At 49.1% G+C, this 22221-nt stretch overlaps 1 protein-coding gene across 8 annotated transcripts in view; it reads left to right on the forward strand.

The window, feature by feature from the left end:
* Positions 1-22221, forward strand: part of ANKS1A (ankyrin repeat and sterile alpha motif domain containing 1A) — a 169768-nt gene that overhangs the window by 103043 nt on the left and 44504 nt on the right. For all 8 annotated transcript variants that reach the window (XM_027524962.1, XM_027524956.1, XM_027524957.1 and 5 more), the window contains one exon: positions 6422-7008. In XM_027524962.1, coding sequence (XP_027380763.1) covers positions 6422-7008 — 587 coding nt within the window. The remainder of the gene's footprint in view (positions 1-6421; positions 7009-22221) is intronic.

Here is a 22221-nt window from a genome sequence, read left to right on the forward strand (position 1 = left end):
ATGCAGTGTCTTAGAAGCCAGGCTGAACTTCCAAAACCCCCCAAATAACTGTCTGTCTTAAATCAGATAGTCCAGAAGTAAGAAGTCTAGAGCGAGGATGGCAGTTCACGGTGGCCAAGGACCCGGTTTCCTTCTACCATCTTACAGTTCAAGACAACTGTTGAAGTTTAAGCTATCAGCACAGGCCAGAAGGAAGAGAAGAAGAGCACTTTGAAGACAGTTCTCAGAAGTTGCACAAACCACTCTCACTAATAGCCCACGGGCCAGAGCTTGGCCATGTGGCTACACCTAGCCACCAAGACGAGACATGTAGGCTTTATTCTAGGTGGCTGTGAGCCAGTCTAACAAAGCCCCATGACCAAGGGAGGAGGAGAGAATGGGGACAACTAGTAAACAGTGTCAATACAGTAAGAGCTAGAAGGATAAAGACTAGAAAAAGCACTGGGCAATGAGACGGCCCTTGGTAAATCCTGGATGAGAAGATATACTTCTCAAGTGGGAAGAGATGAAATTATCCCCAGATTTTGACATGATGTTGAAAATAGTTAAGGAGGTTTGGTCTAAATCATCTAAGTAAATTGGTGCAATTATCTTCCCAAGAGTACACCAAGGGAAGAGGTAAGGAATTGATCTTACAGCGAAATCATAGTTTTCACGAGGTGAATAAAAGCGTGACTGAGCCTGGTAGTGAGGCTTGCATTTGGATTCCTTCTCTCCCACTTCTTGGTCGGCAGCTTTGAGGAAGCCGTGTAACCTCTTTAAGCCTCAGTTTCTACGGGTAAAGTAGGGATACTGATTCTTCCCTCGTGGTTGTTGTGAATATTAAAAGAGAACATGCTTAGCACAATGTCTGGCACAGAGGAGCCAGTACCTAACGCTTGGTAGCTGTTGGAAGACAGCTGAGTTAAATTGGTAGAGGACTCAGTCAGTTGTTTCTTGAGTATTCAGCAGGGCTCAACATTCCAGCAACTGGAGAAGAGAAAGCAAATGGTTGTGAATAACCAGTATTGGAACTGGCAGAAGATCAAGGGAAACAGAGATGGCAAGTGTTCTATTAAATCAGGCCTGGTTAAATATCATGGCCGAGCGGAAGCTGATCCAGGCAGAGCTGGTGATGCTGAACAGGGAAGTGTGAGGGGCCAGAGGTCCAACAACAGCCCGTGAACACTTAGGGAAGAGCTTAGGGAAACGGGGAGGTGTCGGTAATCAGGACCAAGCCTGGTAGAACGGTCCTGAGTCTCATAGCCGCGCTGTGCCCGTGGGCGCTGTCTTGGGAGGACGTGGTTCCTGACCTGAGTGTTCTCCACTGTGCTGTCACACACAGCTCTGCACTAAACTTGCAAGACAGCTAGACCTGCCCTGGCATTTGAATTTTATTCTGCCTGGTTCACAGGGCCACTTAGAAGAAACCAGTCTTCTCTGTTGAGCTGGGGAAAAGGAAACCAGACTCGGCGCCGTGTTAGCATGAAGAACAGTTTGGAAACTGTTGTAAATGAAAAATGCTAATGATGGCAGCTTCCATTAACTGAAGGCCTCTAACGGGCCAGCCGTGCGCTGGGTTCATTTACACTGATTAGGTCATTGCATATCTCCAGACAAATCTTCCGAGTAGAGGCTATTTTTATCCCTGTTTAATAGATGAGGAAGAAAAAGTTAGGTGTTAGAGCTGGCCCTTAAGCCCTAACGTGGCCATATCCAAAGCCTGTTTAACTATGAGGTTAAATCATTTCCCCTGAAGCCCTGCTACTATTCATGTTTTAATGTCACAGAGCTGGAAGGGAACTTAGGTCATCTAATCACAGATTCAAACCATACTAAATCTCAAAGCCTTGGAGAATGCATCCCAGCCATTAATTTTTGAGAGAGACCCAGAGAGGGAAAGTCACGGGGCTGCAGCTCCAGCTTGGGCCTCCTGAATCCCAGTCCAGCTCTTGTTCTGTTTCTCGGGTTGTCATGGAACAGTGTGGACTCTGTCTATTTGTCTTGTCAGATCATGGTCTCCAGCAAGTGTCTGGATAACCTACTCAGTACCTTCTTTCTGAGGGAAGCACAGTGACCCTCCAATAGCATCGCCGTACTTGGGAGTTCCCTGGACACACACAGTTTCTGGCGCTCACCACTGTGACTAAGCGTTTGGAAGGTTCTAATCCTAAGGGCACAAAGAAAGTAGAACAGCCCAGGAAACTGGAGTACCCCAGCTTTCTCCTCTGAGCCTGAGGATTGTTTTAACGTAGCAAGTCCTCTCACACCCTGCCTTTTTCAGCCCTCATTTAAACTGGCAGGAAATGTGTAAATGTTAAAATGTTATTATTCAAAAACCCTTGAGAATCCCCATGGATCATCATAGTAATTAAAATGCAGCAGAGAAGACCCCTTGCTTCAGCAGCTCACAGGGCAAAAGGAAAGTGCACACCCAGAATGAATAAAAATGGAAAGTTGAAGGGACTGGGAATTAGCATGCTGGTGTGCCCTGCTGTTCAGTGGAGCAGCGGGCCTCGGTGTATGGGGAGAGTGAGGACACAGCCCTCCCCGTGTCGTGTCCCCCTGTTCCTCTCCTGGAAGGGCAGGTGGGAGGAGTGCCGTGGGCAGTGGAGGACGAGCGTTTGAGGAGCTATGGAGCTCCCAGGGCGGGAGCACAGTGATTCTCAGTCGAAGGAAGGCCTTGGACCGAGGGTCCTCTTATGGAGTCTATGAGCCCTGGGCACAAGGGTCCTGTCTCTGCTTTTTCTAATGTATTTCCACTTTTTCTGAGGCCTGTCAAGGCCTTTCTTCTCCTTCAGTGTCCAACTCAAAATCTACCTCCTCTGAGAAGCCTCTTGTTTCAAAGTTATCACACGCTCATTGCTACTCACTGTACTGTGCATTTGGTTTATACTTTTCTTTAATCTTTGCTTTGAATTCTAGTTATTTCTTTATATGCTGGTCTCTTCCAATAGCTGGTAGTGCTGGAGCAGAGGTCATGTCTTCGTCTTTGTATCTTCGGGTGCTCCCTGAAGATGGATATGTCGCACACGTGTATTGATGGAAGGAGGGCTCACAGTGATGGTGCTGGGCCCTGCTTCTCACTTCAGCCTTCTCACTCTCTTACCTTTGGTCACCTCCTCCTGTGTCGAGACTTATAAGGACGATGTTAGTACTTGGCATGTGCAGTGTTGTTGACAATCCTTGTGACAACCTGTGAGGAACAGAGAAGTAGTAGGTCTCATCTGTGAACAAAATATGAATAAGAGCAGGTGTTAACATCTGTTCGGAGCTGGCATGTGCCAGGCATGGTCTAAATGCTTCTCACATAAAATTCCCATAACAATCCTATGAAATAAGTACTGTTAAGATCCCAGAATTATAGATGAGATTGCCAGGCACAAAGAAGTTCAGTAATTTGCTTAAGAGCTGGCTTTGGTGTTGGGGCTTGGGGGAGATCTGGCTTTTGATCGGTGTATTATATTGTTAACACCTTGTCCCTAAGAGACCTAATATTATCCTGACTTTACTGAAGGAAAGGACCGTTGAGTAGGTCTTTTCCCACTCATTGATTTGCCAGGAAATCTAGCTTAGTCTTGGATATAGTATTTTATGGGAAGGAGTGCCAGCTTGTTGAGATCCTCAGGTTCTTAGATCTTGACCAGCTTTTCAAATGCCAAGGTGTCTTTTCTTGGAAATTGCTGGGTGAGCCATGTCAAATAAGAATCCCTTCCCATGATTTCCTCTACTCTGGTGGACTATGGTTTCTCTACTGGGATTATGACCCTCAGAAATTCTTACTCTTCGCATATTTCCTCCTGCCATAAGGTTCCATTCCTTTTTCCACCCACTTCCTTCCTCCAGCATCTGTCTGTTAGGGAGCTCTTGGCATCTGTCTCTCTTTCTGCATTGATAGCCGACATGAGTGCATGGCTGTTGGACAGGGCCTTCATTGTTGGCGATGCCAGCAGCAGTCAGAACATGCTCTATGGCCTGGGTTCCAAGGTCCACCCAGGCAGTGTGAGCCTGGCTGGCTCCCAGTTCTGGACTGGTGTTTTTCTTTTGTTGTTGGACTCCCATCTCCTCAAAAAAGTTGTTAAGTAAGGAGGTAGAAGCTGGTGCCAAGGAAGAGAAGCCTGTTACCAGCACCCTCTTTCACATTCAGATGTGGTCAGGGAGACACTGCCCCCTGGGCCAGAACCTAGAGGAAGCTGGCCATTAGGGTATGGTCCTGGAGATGGCCGGTTTTCCACTCCGGTTGACTCCCACTTCCCTAGGAAGTCCCATTGGCCCGAGTCACCATTAGATGCTTATGTGGCCCCACCGTCAGCCTCATGGGCAGCTTCAGGCACACTGGCAGCTGACTTACGTGGTGTTCATACCCCAAAAGTCAGGGCTTCCTGAGGCCTGAGTGAAGCCATGCAGAACTCCATGTACGCAGCACTTTTTCCCTGGAGATACGATCCAGGCTGTCAGGGCTTATTCAGTGCTCTGGACTTGACCTTCGGGGTTTGGGGTGTGAAAGTCCCAAAGCAGTCAAGAATAGAGGAAGGAGAGGCCAGAGTTCATGCTTCTGGGCTCCTGTGGGTGAGTCATCAGATCCACGAGGTGGAGCTCCTTGGCCACCCCTCCACGGCCTCTGCAGACCTGCCAAAAGCCAAGCCAGCTGTAGAGACCAAACTGTCCTTTGGGTGGGGTGGGGTGCATGGAACCATATCCCTGCTCAGACCTCAGGGTGACAGGCTCAACGTTTGGAGAGCTGGTTACCGGGGTCCTTCCTGAAATGCGGACCTAGCACTGTGGGACCCTGGCGTCGGGCTTGGGTGGTGCAGGGTTGTGTGTGTGAAGTGTGGCCCTCCTCACCTGACAGCCTTGGGACTGCGGGCCTGCTGATGGGGGTGGCGTGCTGTGCAGGCAGGCCCAGGAGAGGCCTCCCCATGGGGCTCTGCCAACCCCGAGGGGAAGTGTGCTGTCGCAGTGTGGTGAAGACGTGCCTTCTCATCACTATCAGAACATAAACGGGATTTTTAAGGACCACGCAGGCAACCTGCTTATTTTAGATCTTGAAGCCCAGCAAGATGAGATCACTGCCAAGGCCACCCAGCGAGAGAGCAGATAGCAGGACCAGAGCCAGGTGTGCCGACGCCTGGGTCTCCCCCACCTCTCCAGACCAACCACTGGAGGCCTGAGGGCCTTAGATTTCTCATCTGTAAAAATAGTTGAGCTTGACCCTTTGGGTTCCAAGATCCTCTGATCTCATGAACAGTTTGGAGAGCTTTGTGCAGACTAGAGAATCGTTTGGTGCCGGTACCGTACATTTCCACTTACAGAGAAAGTCAGGTTGGACATTAGCCGTGGAGTGTGAACTAGTGCTCAGCACAGGGTTGTCATCTGCCCTGCTGATGTGGGTTAAAATCGCTAATAGGTCTGAGTTCGTGCAGGGAGAGCCTGTTCGGTGTCCTGGCATGATACTGATGTTGGACTCGGATTTGGTCGATTATTTATGCTACCTCAGGGCAGAGGTATTTGGTCCCTTGGGGAAGCATACAGTAGTGGCTGGCCTCACGAGCTGGCAGTGTCGGGTTTCCGGGATGTTGGGGCCGTCTCAGGAGCACGGCACACGTCTCGGCACTGACAAATCAGACCCTTTTAATTTCAGTGGACCAGCTAAGGTTAAACTTAAACAAATAGGAGCAGCTGGGAGGCTTTGCAAAGAGTGAGATGTGCACATTCTCAAAAAAAAAAACCTGTGTTCCCTGAGGAAGGAAGGAAGAGGGGTGGAACTCTGAATCGCCACCCGCCCCCCCTCCAAACCTGAGGAAGGAAGCGGTTATTTCTCTCCTGGTTTGTTTTGCACTTTCAGTTAAGGAATTCCAGAAGTCGCAGGTTGTGGATCATGACTTCCATCACCCCCCCACCCCCCCACTGTTGCTGCTTGCCAGAGGAAGGGAGGGCGGGTGGCTCTAAATAACACTTTGGCCTTTATGGAAATGTATCAGATGTTCCAGGAGTGAGTCTCGCTTGCTCGTGCTTGCTTGTTGGCGGCTCTCTCTCTCCCTCCCTCTCACTTTTACTCCGCATTCACTCTCCTCACTTGTGTCCTTTCTGTGGGATATAGTTAGCACCTCCTGTCGCCTTATATAGCCAGGTCTGGTCGTTAATGTTAACAGAAATCTAACAACAAGGAAGGCTGCCAGATAGCATTAATCAGGCCAGTGTTTGGAATTTCATAAATGCTCTGACTTTGGGTACAAATTGGACATTAAGAACAATACGAAACTGTTTGCTGACTTCCTCTCTCCTCTTCTCTCCCTCTGCCTGCTCCCCAGCCATCCAGCTTCTCTCCCTTTTCCCCTGCTTCTGAATTCCTCTGCTCGGCCGTGCGCTCGCTGCATTGGAACTTTGTTGGTTTTTGCCGTGTTTAATTTTGTTATTTCTCTGTCTCTCCGTCCACTCCAAGACCACAGGCAGAGCAGCGGTGGCCGGAGCCAGGACTCTGCGGAGGGGCAGGACGGGCAGGTCCCGGAGCAGTTCTCAGGTCTCCTCCACGGCTCCTCCCCGGTGTGTGAGGCGGGGCAGGACCCTCTCCAGCTGCTCCCTGCCCCTGGCCAGAACCATCGAGAAGGGTCCCCCGCGCAGGGCGCCTGCCCCGAGGAGATGCAGCTGGAGCAGACAGGCAGGCGTGCGTCCGGAGCCTCCCCGCCCCGTGTGCTGGACCAGAGTAGGAGAGTGGGCCACCCGGCAAGCCTGCCCCCCGCCCACAGCCAGACGCACCCCAAAACTTCAATGCGCACAGCCTTTCCACGCCCTGGGGGCGCCGAGGAGGAAGGTGACCCGAGCGGGGCCAGGAGCCGAGCCCCTCCCACCAGCAGACCCAAGGCTGAGCTCAAACTCAGCCGCAGCTTGTCCAAGTCTGACTCTGATCTCCTGACCTGCTCCCCAACGGAGGACGCCACGATGGGGAGCCGGAGTGAGTCCCTCTCCAACTGCAGCATTGGGAAGAAGAGGCTGGAGAAGTCGCCCTCCTTCGCCTCTGAGTGGGATGAGGTAAGGCTGCGTGTTGTCTCGGGGAAGAGAGCCAGGCTGGCCGAGCCCCTGCGCTCACCCGGGTGCCGATGCCCAGGACCAGCACAGGGGCCGCGGCTGCCGGCTTCCTTCACACTTCCACCAGGGTGTTTCCGACAGCTGGGAGGGGGCAGGTGCCCTGGAGCCAGGACAGGGGTCTTCGTGCCTGCGTGGCAGAGGACAGGTCCACTTACGGTTAATCTGCAGGGCGGAGGCCCAGCAGAGCAGGACTGAGGAAGAAGCAGTTCCTAGAAGTGACATGCTGTTTGGAAATATTTGGATCCCATCGGCCTAACTGAGGGAGCCAGACTCGCCCTGAAGATGCTGCGGAAGAAGTAGAGGACTTCCTGTGAGCCTTCAGGAGGAAGAGGGGAGATGCAGGGCTGGGGGATGGGGCTTTGGGAGAAGCTGCTGAAAGGGAACCAGAGGGGGATTTTCTGTTTCCCGCTGCGTGTGATTCTCCTGTTTTTCCCAGGAAGACCACATGCTCTCCCGGCAGAAGCTTCTGCCCATCCCACATTCCTGGGTTGGTGGGGCAGAAGGCTAGGTGGTTCAGAAAACAGAGTGATTAGTGAGGAGAACACATTTGGAATCTGAGGCCCAGGTTCCTTTCAGAGCCATTGTTAAAGAATAGAAATATGTGCCCAAGTATTTTGCAGTGACCTGTGACATGTCTTCCTGGGCAGAAGAATGTGTTTCTCAAAGCTTGGTAAACATGCAGGGAATGTTCAAGTGCTACCCTCGCAGGCTTCTAGCTGAAAGGAAGCTGACTTTGAAGCGGACTGGATCTGTCTCCCCGGAACATTTTCACAAGATGAATTTAGCTCTCAAAGAGGAGGGGACCACTGCAGCTGGCATGTCCATTTGAACATTCTGTAGACTAAATGCCCTACCCAGCCCATCCGGGTTGCAGCTGTAAAAGTTATGTAAACCAAAGCTAATCCCATTCCCAGTATGGGAACAGGGCGGGGCCAATTCCTCCAGCACTCATCTCCAGATAAGATGAGGTTTAGGACTCTGTTTAGTCAGGGACAGGAAGATCCTGTGCCAGAGGAAATCTTCGCTGTTTGGCAAACCAGGATTTGGTGGTGAGCCTGTGGCTGATGCCAGGCCACTTAAGGAAATGTAGCTAGTGTTCGAGAGCGCCTGTGCCCGAGAAATGGCACACGGGAGAGCAGGGGTCTGTAGGGACGTGTGCTCTACCTTTGTTTTCAAAACAGAGTTTTTCTAACTTACAGTCCAGTATAGGATAAGGCAGTTTAAGAGTAAGAGGCAATATTCTCTGAAGTGGCAGGAGAAATCAACAGAGAAAAACATCAGTGGGAGTGGAGTGGGCAGAGATGAGGCGTATGAGAGGGCAGAAAGGGGGCTTCAGGAAAGATCACAGAGAAGTAGAGTTGGATATGGAATTCAAGAGCCAGGTGTTCTGGTTAGAACCAGATTGGAGCCATGGGATGGCGAAAGGACATCGAGGCGGAGATAGCAGGTGAGCGAGCGCGAGGGTCTGGGGGAGCTTTGGTCACGTGGCTCCTGTCACGTGCAGAGAGTGTACAGGGAGAGGAAGAAGTAAGGGCGGAAGGTGAGACTGGGAGAAGAGAGTGTGAGGACTTGGCCGTGAGGCTGAGAAGTGAGGGGGTGCTTTGCTGTCACGGCAATGGCTCAGAGCTCTTCACACAGGCTGCTGGACCAGCCTGATGAATCACCCCTTCTTTATGTCTCACCCTGAGTACATCCTCCACCCCAAGCGGTCAGCAGTGCTGGACGATTCTTCACAGACTGTCCAGGCCCTGTTGCAGCACTGCCAGGCAGTGTTATGGGTTCCACCATTTCCTCTTGGAAAAGAAACATAAAATCACCGAGGCACACCAGGCTTAATTGAAGTTGCCTGTTGAGTCTCCTTATATCCTAATGAAAGGAGGTGCACACGCTGGTACTGTCTTGGTGGGTAGAGATTGCTGGTGGATACAGGGAACCCAGGGACTCCTGGGCCAGGCTGTGGTGAGGCTAACCACCAGAAGGACTGTTACATTTTAAGTTTGAAAAAACTAAAGGCAATTGAGGTCTTGTTGGAAAGCATTCAGAAGATGAAGCTGTGCTTGCATAGTAAACATTAACAGAGTGCTTTACGTTTAACCCTTCAGTATTGTTTTGAGCCGTATTATACTTGGTTTGGGGGGATAGCTCTATCTAAAGAGAAACTTGAGGAGTGTTTCCCACCCTGTTTGGCCCTAAACGCAGGACTTGGCAGACTTCCCTAGAGCAGGGCATTAAGTAATGGCTGCTCGCCACCCACCCTGACCCCTGCCTGAAGGCTGCTTTGCCTGTATCCTGTGCTTGACAGTTTTATTTTCTTTGTCGTCATTAGCTCTAAGGGGTCGGTAAGGCTGCCCTAAAGGAGGTTGGGCCCAGCTCAGCTCTTCCCCAGGGGTCCAGGAGGAAGAGGGAGGCTCTGGGGCAGGGCGGCTGCGACCCCAGTGCAGACGGGGTTGCCCGTGGGTTGGCCGGGCTGATCCTAGAAGGCAGCGCAGGGCGGCCCAGGGGCCCTGCTCCGGAGTCAGTAGACCTGGCTCCATCAACTTCACCTCCGTGTGGGAGGCTCCAGGAAGCCTCGGAGTGGTTACCCTCATTTGTGAAACAGGCGTCAAATCTGTGTTTCAGAGGTGTTTTTACCAATTAGATACGTTTCAGCACTCAGTACAGTTCCAGTAGGCATAAAGTGTTGCGCGAATGGTAGATATTAATACTATTATTGTGTCTGCAGCTTTGGAGGGAGAGAACTGGGCCCTGGAGCATCTTCAAAACTTGAGAAAGGCAGAGCTCTGGGGGAAGGTTTGGTGGAGACTAGGAAGTTCAAGTGCTTCAGCCTCCTGCCTGACTCTGCCCTACCCAAGACGGAAGAGCCTGCCCCGCCTGGGAGAGGAGGGCAGGTGCCGCACATTGTTCTTCGAGAAATTAATGAGCTTTTCTGCCTGATTCCCTGGGAGGGAAGAGGTTAGAGAGCAGTCCACAGCCTCTCCCCTTTATTGTTCCAGTGTAGGCCCGCCTGATGGGCCGGGTGTGGGGTGATGCATGTTGGGCACATGCACAGTGGACCATCCCTGTTCTCACACGCAGCCTGTTCCTCACAAGTGTTACTGTGGGCCCTACTGATTGCCCTGGACCGAGGATTCTGGAAGTTAGCCTGGTTAAGGGCAACCTCTGAGACAGTGGGCACTAGTGATGCTTGTATTCTCCCTATTTTCTGTTGTGTTTCTGGTAACAAAGAACTAATGAGAGTTTGCTTTGAAGAGTGCTCAGGCTAAGAGGTGCTCTAAATCCCAGCTTCAATAGACATTTTCTGTGTTCTCCAGTCAAATCAGCACCTTCTTTGTCTTAATGATCCCTTGCGGCATCATAGAAGGTAAACTGAGAGCCTGAAGATAAATAAAACTGTAAAATATATAGATAAGGAGTGGGAAAATCACCTTCAGCTCTCTACATAGTTAGTCTCTGTTAATGTTTGATATATATCCAAATTTGAGATCTTAGTACATTTGCTAGTTTATAATTTGCTTTTCTTACCTAATTGCTGCATATCGGGGATGGCTTGCTGTGGCCGTGCCAGTAAGATCTGGACTCAGGTCCTCATTCTGAAAAGCACAGTATCCTGTCTCTGCTTATATCATCGGGTTAGTTAGCTTGTTCTTCTAGCTGTTCTCTGGTTGTTAGACGCGGTGCATGGCACCTTCCATCTGCCCTTCAGTGTGTTCCCCACCCTCCCTACCTGCCTGTGTGCCCCCAGAGGCCCACCCTTGTGAACTGCATCACTCGGCCAAGGAAATCTTGGATTGGCTGGGTTGCTCTACTGAAGCCCCCAGCCCTTTGAGAGACCCTGGCTCCGTAGCTGTTCTCTGTGCATTTTGGTAACATTCCTCCCCCAGACCCTCTAGGTCTGGGGCTCCACCCTTGTTCCTCTCTCTGTCCCCAACACAAACCTGTGCCAGTAATCCCTTTATTTAGCTCCTTCAGTTCCCCGTTCGAGTGTGCCTTCTTTTTCCTGCAGGGACCATCAGTGATACAGACGTTTCTAGCACGGTTTCTGTCAAGTCTAAACAACCACAGATGGCTGTGTGCTGGGGCAGTCAACGCGGCTCTTGCATGTAAACTGTACATTAATCTTCATTTGCAGATGATCCAGAAGGCCTGGATATTCAGGGTGCTGGGAAGCAGGAAAAATTCATCATTTAACTGGAAGCCTTTCCCGCTTCCAACTCTAGGGAAGAAACCTGTTCTCCTTCCACTCGGTTGGCAGTGTCGACAGCATCTCAGCTCCCTGCATGTATTTTAATCCTCTGTCACTGCGCTGCACGCTGCACCCATAGGCACGCGCGTGCACACACACGCACATACACACACGGCAGTAGCAGTTGGTGTCTGGTCAGATAGTAGTTTGAATGTATAAAAAGTCCTAAGGGATCAGATAGGTCTCTCTCACACCTGCCTTTGAATGGGATTGAAGCTCTGGAAAGGAAAAGCCACAGAAGGCCACTTGGCTACTTAGCATAAACATTTGAGTCATTTAGAACTTAGCTAAAGGCTTAAGTGATGAATCTGTGTTTTATAATCAGCTTTCATCAATATTAAACTAGTGAGAGATGGGTGAAGAACAGGGACATGCTTTGCATACATTTTGTGCAAACAGAGTAATCTCTGGCCAGGGGTTTGGGGAGTGTCCTGGTTTTGACTGAAATGGTAGCTGCAGGGACCTTGAGTCCCTCCACGTGGAGTGAAGGGGCAGCAGCCAGGAAAACAAAAACACCCTCCCAGGCCAGGTCCCAGAAGCTTTTCCAGCAGGCTGTCCAGTTGGAGGCATGATGTCATCGAGAGAAATGCTGATTGGTTCAACTCCACAGAGGCTGTGCTTGCTTTTAACCCTTGAGGGTCAGGTGTGCAAGAAAATACCTTAGATCTTAAACCCAGAGATTTGGGCTTGAGTTTCTACTGACCATGGCTGAACTTCCCATAACATTGTTCTGCAGTGTGTATTGTTCTTTATTATGTAAACAAGTCCTTTCTGCTGAGCACAGCCCTCCCACTCGAAAGAAGAATGTGACCCTCCTACCTCTTGGGACAGATTGGAGCCTGGAGTGACTATTTACGTTGCTCCTAGGTTTATTCAGGAGTCACTTTTATCCTAGAACCTCTACATCCCCTTTTGGTTTTAAGTGGTCTGGTAGGATGGAGGGTGTTTTTGTTTTCCTATTTTAAAAATAAGCTCATTTATTGAATAGTAGTATTAGTGTTAGTCGCTCAGTCTGACTCTTTGTGATCCCATGGACTGTGGCCCGCCAGGCTCCTTTTTCCATGGGAATTCTCCAGGCAAGAATACTGGAGTGGATTGCCATTCCCTTCTCCAGAGGATCTTTCCGACCCAGGAATCGAACCTGGGTCTCCTGCATTGCGGGCAGATTCTTTACCATCTGAGCTACAGGGTATAGAGTCCTGTGTGAACAGTTTGGGCCTTTTTGTCTGACAAATCCACGTGATTTTCTTAGTCTAGGTTAAATATATATGTAAATATGGGCATCTCCATGGCCTGGTGCATTGTAAATAAGCCAGAGCTGGTCCTGGCTCTGCAGTAGGCCAGGGATGAGAAGATCAGTATGGCCACCCCTGCCTGCATCTCCAGATTTCCTCATTGCTATTTTTCCTATCTTTTTACTTATTCTGCCCCTTTATTTTCTTTTATTTATTTACATACTTACTTTGGCTTCCCTGGGTCTTAGTTGCTGTGAGAGGGCGTTCTTAAGTTACAGTGAGCAGGGGCTGCTCCCTACCTGCAGTGCATGGGCTTCTTACTCTTGTGGCTCCTCTTTCTCATTGCCGAGCACGGACTCTGGTGTGAGGGCTCAGGAGTTGTGGCTCAAGGGCTTAGTTACCCCGCAACACGTGGGCTCTTAGTTTCCCAGCGAGGGATCAAACCCGTGTCCCCTGCATTGGCAGGTAGATTCTTAGCCGCTGGACCACCAGGGAAGTTCCGCTTCTTTATTTTTCTCTTTTTTTTTTCACCCCTTTGCTCTTTCTCTCATTTTCATCTATGCTCTTTCCTGTCTTTTTTACTTTCTTCCTCTTTTTTTTTTTTTCCTCTTCATTCTTATTTTTACTGGTAGAATCAAGGAGAGGCTTTGCTAACAGCCTTTCATTCTCAGCCTTGTCCTCCAGCGGTTTTCTATTTTTTGTTAAATATTTTTATATTCTACAGAACATCTAACTACTTGTGGTATAGGCTTTTTATTTATATAGACGCTGGGAAAACAGTGTGGACTGCACGTGGACCTCCTTTGAAACCTGTGACCCTCAGCAGTGACACAGAGCTCTTTTCTGGATGCCAGTGTTGTGCTCTCACCCTCAGAGATGTGATCCTGTCTCTGCTCTGTGTTTTCATGGAACACTGCCCGACCCGCCTGGGGCTCCTTTACTTTCCTTTGTCCTGCTTTCTTCCCCAGGGTGCCCCCAGGGGAGTAGCCAGTGGCCTGTGCTTGTGGCCTGAAGATCCTGGGCAGGGCCACGATGCTAAGGACTCTACCCCAGCATGCTGTTCTGTCCTGCTCAGGAGCTCAAATGAGCCAGTCTTCACGCCATGGGGCCCCCCTGTCCATAACTCAGAGCGGCCTGTTTCTCTCTCTGGACAGGTGGAAAACTGCCGGAGCTCGCTAGGAGCCTACAAATGACAATTTGTCTGACAGTCTGTTCTTGCCTGCCCTGATTTAAACAACCAGGAAGCCATTGTAAACTCAGTGGAAGTAGTGTGGTTTGTATAAATGTTGCAGTTCCTTTCTGCTTTGGAGCTATTTTCAGCAGACCCTCCAGAGAAAACCAGGACGGTGCCTTGTATCTGCTGTGCGTTTGGGCATGCCGTCCTGGGGTCTGCTGCTGGGCGAATAGCTCTGTGCTGGCTTGTAGGACTGGAGAGACCAGCCGTTCTGACAGGTGTGAGGTGACAGTGCATTATGGTTTTGATTTGCATTTCCAAGTTGCTTAATGATGTTGAGCATCTTTTCATGTACCTGTTGGCCACTTGTTTATCTTTATTTATTTTTGCCCTTGCTGGGTCTTTGTTGCTGCACACGGGCTTTTTCTAGTTGCAGTGAGCAGGGGCTACCCTCTCGTTGCAGTGTGTGGTTTCTCATGGCAGTAGCTTCTCTTGTCGTGCAGCCGGACTCGAGGCACGCAGGCTGCAGTAGTTGCAGCACGTAGTTCAGTGGTTGTGGCGCTCGGGCTTAGTTGTCCCATGGCATGTGGAATCTTGGACCAGGGGTGGAACTGGTGTTCCCTGCATTGCGAGGTGGATTCTAAACCACTGGACCACCAGGGAAGCCCTGATTGTCTAATTTAGAAAAATGTCTATTTAGGTCCTTTGCCCATTTTAAAATTATTTTATATATATATATATATATATTTTTTTTTTACTACTGAGTTGAATTCCTTGTATATTTCGGATATTAACTCCTTGTTTGGATACATGGTTCACCAGTGTTTTCCCCCATTCCGTTGGTCGCCTTTTAGTTTGTCACTGATTCACTCTGCTTGTGCAGATGCTTTTTAGTTTGATGCAGTCCTACTTGTTTATTTTTGCTTCTGTTGCCTTTTGCTTTTAGTGTCAAATCCAAAAAATGGCTGCCAAGACCAAGCATCCTGGTGATTTTTTAGAGCAACTGTTTGATCTTGTCCACTATTTGATTCAGTTTTCCAAATGAGGAAACTAAAGTTTGCAAGCTGAAATGACTTGCCTAAGATGTTGGTGCTGTTAAATGAGGGAGACCAGTTAGAGCTTCTAAGTCTTAATGAGATTGTAGTTATTAATAGCATATAGGTGAGTTGAATTTTCATTTTGGTATTAATTAGCAGTTACTTTTCAGTTCTTATTTAACCCCAATTTATTGCAGCCCTATTTTACTTTTCTCCCCGACTCCAGAAAAAGAAATTTTTTTTTGTTCTAGGTATATAAAGGAAAGTAATTTGAAAGAGGGAATCCTGGGAAATGCATGAGTTTTTCTTTTCACTATTAAAGCTCAAAGCGCCTCCTCCCTCTACTGACGTCGCAAACAGAAGACTGTTAGGTGTTTTCTTCTGTGACTCACAGACTGATAAGATGATTTTTAAGCAAATTTTTAAATCAAGAGATCAGAGGAATCTGAACAAAGTCACTTCCACGTTTCCTGAGGTGGTGATCGAGCTTTTGCTTGGAAACCCGAAGTGGCCCCCCTCTGCCGTCCGCCGTTACCTGTGTGAGATTGCGAATGCGCCTTCGTTTCTGGTTAGGGTCTGTGACTTCCACCCCATCACTTCTGGATCCTGCACACTGTCCTGCCTAGCAGTTGTGCAGGTATTTGACACTGTGATTCTGTCCTCCCACCCTCAGACCTTCTCATTTCCTTACCAGGAAATCCAGCTCCTTCTCCCTCAGCTTGGGTGGTGGTTCTCTCACCGCTTCCGCCCCAGCTCGTCTCTGGCTGCATTCAGGTCTTCAGGTCCTCTCAGAGTCATAGGACGTCACCACAGATTGCATTATATATTCTGATGGAGTTTTACTTGTCACATACCACCCGGTAACACCTCATCAAGGAGTTTGATGAACCTCCTACTCTGCTGAAAAATCACAGGAACCCATTGTCAGTGAACCCAAATCCAGGGCCGTGTATGAGAGCCCCTTTTTCCGCCTTAGGGGGCCATACAGATTGCTGCTCTGTGAAGTGACTGACGGCTCCGGGTTGCCTTATGAAGCTTCTGCCTGCGCTCCCCGCCTGAGGCAGGGTTCAGCCTCTCTCCTGTTGTGCTTTTTGACAAAATCAGTGTAGGTCTTCCCTCTGGCTCGGAGGTGTGACTGTACCTGCTCTCCTCCTGACAGGCCGAGGGGCTGCCTGGCCCCCGAGTCCTTCTCAGGCAGTGTGTAGCATCTGTAGGACTCTCACTGTGGCCTTATTTAGAGGCAGAGATGATTTTGTAGCAGTTTTTTTTTTTTTTTTAAGCAATAGGATGGATGAGATTTGGGGAAGCCTGTGTGGTATAAATGACCCCATGCCTGGCTCTGTAAAGGGTGTCTCAAGCCCTCATGTGCCGTTGACTCCGAGTGCTTCCTCTCCTCCCCACCCTGTGTCAGTCACCAGGGTTTTCTCTCAGAATCTCCCCCTTCCTCTCCATCCCCACCTGCCTTCCTGGTGTCGGCTCGACAGCCACCACCTCGGTGTTCTGCTTTGCACTGGGCTTCTCCTCTAGTTCATGTTACTTGTCACTGCCTTGACATAGTCCTAAATATTTTGTATCATCTCCCCTGACTGAGAACCTCCCCGGTGCCTTATTGCTATAGCACAAAGTTGAAATTTCTCGGCCTGGATTCATGGTTCTGCAGAAAATAACCCAATTCCAGCTTCTGCACATGGCTTTCTGTCTCATCTTGCACTCCATTTTTCTGGTTCCCGTCAATTCCTTTACCCACTGTTTTCCTCAACACTTTGGTTTATACCTTTGTCCCTGTTGGAATGCCTTTCTCCGTTTCTTCCTGTTGAAATGCCAAAAGCTTGCTCATTCATTCACAGTTATTGAGAACCTGATGTGTGCTCATTGTTCTAGGCGCTGGGCATAGTAGAGAAGTGAAATAGTAAACAAAATAGATACACCCAGCTTTTGAGAGATTACAGTCAAAAGGGAAAGATTATATTAAACAAGTACAAACAAAAAATCGTCACAAACAAAGATAAGTGCTCTTGAAGAAAGTACTGTGAGAGGTGGAAGGTGGGGAGTGGGGCTCAGTTTAGATCAGTGAGGAAAGGAGCCCAGTCAAGGAGAGGAGGGCAAGCCTCTGTCGGTTCCAGAACCTGCCTCCTCGCAGCCCGGGAGTGCAGAGGCCTCTCACTGGACACTGTCTCCTCAAGCACTAATTTGGCACTCTGGTCATTGCTGATCTTGTCTTTTTTGTGCATGGCCTGTTTCCCTAACCAGATTAGAGACATTTCAAGGATAGTAATCACAGTTCATTTTACAAAAGGGACACTTCGAAATGTGTCAGTGGTTAAGGACCTTGGAAGGAGGTCGGAGGTCCTGAGTCTAAGGACTCAAGGTTTGGATGGCTGAGGACCTTGCCAGGCTTGAGCGGAGAGAGCTTTCTTTTTGTTCCTGAGGGAGATAGAATAATTAAGTCCTTCTCCAGCTCACCCTTCAATCTTGAATTTTATTTTCTTACTCATTCTCTAGTAATAAGTAATAGCTCTTTTATATCACAACAAAGGATTCTAGAGAATACGCAGAATAATTTGCTTCACAGATGGGAGCATAGAAATTTATGGATTTCAGAAGAGGTTTATTGCCAGTGTTTTATGGATTTCTCACTTAATTTGATAGATTAGCTCCCCTCCCTCCATTTTCTTTTAAAGCCAAAAATGCTTTATGAAAACATTCTAATTTGGAGAGGGAGCATTAAATTTTACATTTAAATGCCAATATCAGTTTTAAGCTAACTCCATTTACTGCTTGCCCTTCCCCCTTACATAAAATAGTTAACAGTTATAAAGGATTTGAAAATAAAAGTCCCCCCTTGCAAATGTCACAGTAGGCGTTATAACTCTTTCTGCTTTAATGGCAGCCCACTCCAGTATTCTTGCCTGGAGAATCCCACGGACAGAGGAATCTGGCAGGTTATCGTCCATAGGGTTTCAGAGTCGGACATGATTGAATCAAATTAGCACATCATATATTGAAGTAAAGACTAGAAATAGCTTTGGCCAGTTCTTGGCCCCTACTCTTTTCAATTAGATTGAGAGGAGAAAAGAACCAAACCAGATATGGTATGTTTCAGGTCCATTTCAGTTAAAATATCAGCTCCTGCCCAGGTAGCTCCATCCATCCCTGTAGGTGTCCAGAAGGACTTGCAGTGGAGTGAACGCAGAACCAAAGAAATCCTCAGCTGCGTCCATGTGTTTAAGGGCTTCACAGGTACTTACTTGATAAAGTGGAAGCGTTAACATCTCTGACATCTGTGGTGCAGGTAGAATTGATTTGTCAGAAAAGGGAATTTTCCAAAGCCCATTTTAAAAAAATCAACAATATTGCCACTGATCCAGAATGAAGGTCCTTGATGAGTTTCCCCTGCTGGGTTAACACAGAGGCCTGGCCATGCTGTAGCTCAGATAATGCTGTTTCTCTAGTCTGAACTTCTTCTGAAGGTTCAATTAGGTTTGGCCTGTTTTCACCCTGGGCAGCCACTTGAGAACTGCCAGCTTCTAAGGCCAGAGCCCAGTGATGGGTGCGTTTGTTTCACTGCTGGCAGGGACTGCAGTGCCACATCTCCTGGACCCTTGAGGAGGGCACCAGAGACTGATCTCAGTGAAGAGCTCGTCTGTTGGTCCTCACGTAGAGATGCAGGCATGCCTCAGAAGGGTTTCAGCTGCCCAGATGGACCCGAGCAGGCTGGATGATGCAGCCTCTTCGGGCCCCGTTCCTGGACAAGAGCTCCATCCTGTGTCACTAAGAACTTTGTGTGACATCATCACTGGTGGTCACACCCAAGTCATTCCACAGAGCAGCATTTGTTGGGTTTCAGCCTGGCTTGTGGAAAATGAGGTGCACCTGCCCCGTAACATTTCCAACAACGGGAAGAGGGAATTTCATTTGAGAGTCCCTGAATATCTTCTGTAGGTGTACCACTCAAGAGCTGCTTTGGGGAGCGTTTGTGTACCTCTCCCACGTTTGCCACTGTGCCCTTTCCTTGATTTAGTTTAGACAAATGCTTCCTACTGGTATTAAAATACATTTCCAAGCCTTTGTATGCTTAGCATTATTCAGGCCGGTATCATTGCATTGTTTGCTCAATTCTATGTAATGTGGTCATTATGTCTATGTTTTCTCAGTTTTGAGCTACAAAAGGAAATATAGCATCATAAATCCAAAGCCACCTTGGTTAGAGGCAGTCAGCTGTCCAAGGGTGAGGGTTCCGTGTCCAAAGAAACAAAGCTGGAGCCAAGAATATGATTGACACCTGGGAAATCTGCAGGACTAAATAGGCTGAGCACAGCCTTGCCCTGAAATCCCAGCGTAACAAGATGAAACGAAGATACAGACACTTAAGGGTGGTGTACTAGAACAGATCAAGGAAGCAGCTCAGTTCACACGGTGATTGTACGCCCATGGGGCTCTTTGTCCTGTGAGTCGGTGGCAGACATTGGCTCAGGAACCGTCTCGCATGAGTAGCGGGTGCAGAGGCGCTGGCTGGCCTCCCTGGAGCCTGCTCTCAGCCCACTGTCAGTGGCTGTCCGGGCGGCTGACACCGTCCACCGGACCAGCAGGTACTTACTCAGCGCCAGCTCTGAGTGCAGGGCGCACAGCTAAAGGACCTCGCTCCTTGTCTTAGGGAGCTTTTCTGAAGGGAGTCTGGCTCCTGGATTTTGTGTGAGGAAGAGTTTCAGGGCAGTGGTCTCGCTGAAAGTAGGGGCTAGGGGCTGGTCTTAATGATGCACTTTAGTATTTTTACTTGTTTATGTGTTCAACAAAAACAGCTTCCTAAATATGCTCTGGTTTATACCTTACGTGAGACTAAGAAAACGTTAATTGTTTGTCTGTAAATGAACTGTGTGTTTTCTGGGTTGGCTTGGCGGGAGTAAGTGTGCCCCAGCCCGTGGTGCCCCTCCTTGATCCTGCCGTGGCTGGATTCTTTTTCCACTTCTTTAACCTTAACGCCACTTTGTCATGTGGGTCTTAGGGCTGGTGTTTAACTGAGTTCCTTTCACCCTCGTGCCTCGCCTCGTGCTGATTGGATGTTGCCAGCCTGTGTTGGGCAGAAATCGGACAGCCTCACTCCTCTCCTCAGTTCCACGGTTGGTTCCTTGGTGATTTCTAGCAAATTGTGGTCATCTCTGGGTATGAGTTTCTCTATCTGTAAAGGAGCATAAAACAAGAATGTTTCCTACAGGTTCCTTGTGGAATCTGGAAGGTCAGTCCCTCGCCTGGGACACGTCAGGAGATGATCTGGAAGCCAGGCCTCTCAGAAGCAGAGAGCGGTGTCACCAGCGGCTGCCCTTCACAGGTGGCCACCCCGCCTCTCTGCGCGGTGTCCTGCTTTGCATTCAGAGCAGGAAAGCTGTTAGCACGAGGCTCATTTAAAATCCCAGTTGAGGAGGTTAGCATAGCATCCTTAATTCTAGCGAATGGCTCCAGCTTTCTCTTGAGCAGTTGGAGTGATTAAATGTCATAATATATCAGGGTAGTGCCAGTTATGAACATGCATTTCATGCTGGGTGCGTTTACATTCTTTGATTGGTATTGGGCGTAGCACTGACCTACCTTGGCAGCACCTTTAACTGGGGGCCTTCGTTGACTCAGATTGGACTGAGCAGGGCCAGGACTGCTGCCAGGGCGTCAGCTGCTCTTTCACAGTCACCCTGTTGGAACAGCTAGGATCTTACCCACGTTTCTCATCACGCTGCCCACACAGCCAGGCAGGATATTTTTGCTCTGAGCCGCAATACTACTTAGATTCATCGTAAAATGTCAGAGCTGGAAGGTTCCGTAAATATGAGTTATCTTCTTTACAGGTTAGTAGACTTCGGCCCGTAGAGAATGTGACCTACCCAGTGTCTCATGAGACCTTTGACAGTACCCAAGCCTCTGTTGCTTAGCAACATCTTTGGCACAGAGGGGGCACTCCCACTGGTTGAACAAAGGAGCAAACCCAGATCTCCTGGGACTTGTTTGAGCAAGAGAGTTAATTTTACCCTTTTTGGTAATGGTACCAGCATACCAAATCTGATTTTGGTTGAGTGACTGATTCCATTTGTTTTCTTGAAAGAGACTACCAGTCTTTCGTGTTGCAGATGCCACCTGAAAAGTTTGACCTTCTAGTTCGCTGTTTCCCTTATTGCACTTTAAGGCAGTGAGTCTCAAAGTATGATTACAGAGCAGCAGCAGCTTCACCTGGGAACTTGCTAGAATGCAAATTCTTAGCTCCTCCCCAGACCTGGTTAATTAGCTGCTCTGCGGGAAGCCCAGCAACCAAGGTTGTCACAGGGTCTGCTCTCCCGGTGATCCACGCAGGCCGAAGTCTGACAGCCTCTGTTGTAGGAGGTAAGTCTCGGGCGTGTTTCCTCCGGTGAACAGACAGTGAAAGGAGCACGCAGTTATGAACATAAGGAACTAAATGTAGGGATGCATAACACCAGAAAGCAAGTAAAACTTAATGCCAGTTTTATCGGGCACATTTAATATATCCGTGATAATTATCGTGCTAGTGGTAATTAGGCAAATGAAAAGCGGTTTATATAAATGGCTGTAATGAGTATTACCGAGGCAAATCAAGTTTTTATTGTTTTTTCCCCCTTATTAGCTTTCTCATATCTGATAGTGGCCACGCTGTTGGCAGTTTCCCTCCTTACGCCAATTACATGCTTCAGACACCCACAGAGATACGCTCATTCATGGCAGGAATTCGGCTCTCATCTCTCCACTGTTGGTCTTCCCCGTGATCATCTGTCTTAGGTAGATTTCCCCCACAGCAGTATCTAGATGCAAATAATTTATCTGGGAGGGGATCCTAGGAAGCCCTCTTTGGGGAGCAAGAGTGTGAGAAAGATAGGGAACTACTAAGGGGCTCGTTGCCTGGGCCTGGGCTCAGACCCGCCAGGGAACCTGGGTGGAAGGAGCCCCTCAGTCTGAGTGCATGCTGCTCTCTGAGCGGGAGCAGGGGCAGGACATTGACTTCCAGCCCACTTCCAGTCCAGCCAGGGTCCAGGCCAAGGGCCCTGGCAGCCGGAAAGAACCCGCAGAGAGCTGCAGGTGTCTGTAGTTGGAAATTGTAGGCTTGTCGGGCACAGATGTGATAAATGCTGATGCCACCCTGTCAGTAGCCCAGGGCTAAGGTTTCCCAAGCTCTCTTGGCTACACCCCTCCCCCAGCCTGGAAGTCTGTGGGGACCCCCACCTTGGTGCTCGGACAGACCCGATCCTGGGGTCTGGGGAATGTGGCAGACAAGTCCTCAGGGCTCTGAGAGCAGCTGCCAAGGGTGGCGGCAGGAGGACAGGAGCATGTGCTGTGAGAATGGACCCTGGATCTCAGAGTCTGAGCCAGTGAGGAGCAGGTGGTGCAAATGATGAAATCCCGGATTGTAAATGGCAGACAGTGAGTCTGCTCTGGTGGAGGAGAAGAGGGAAGGCAGAAGGTTCTGGGTGCTGG

This window comes from Bos indicus x Bos taurus, chromosome 23, assembly GCF_003369695.1.
Source record: "Bos indicus x Bos taurus breed Angus x Brahman F1 hybrid chromosome 23, Bos_hybrid_MaternalHap_v2.0, whole genome shotgun sequence".
Lineage (NCBI taxonomy): Eukaryota > Metazoa > Chordata > Mammalia > Artiodactyla > Bovidae > Bos > Bos indicus x Bos taurus.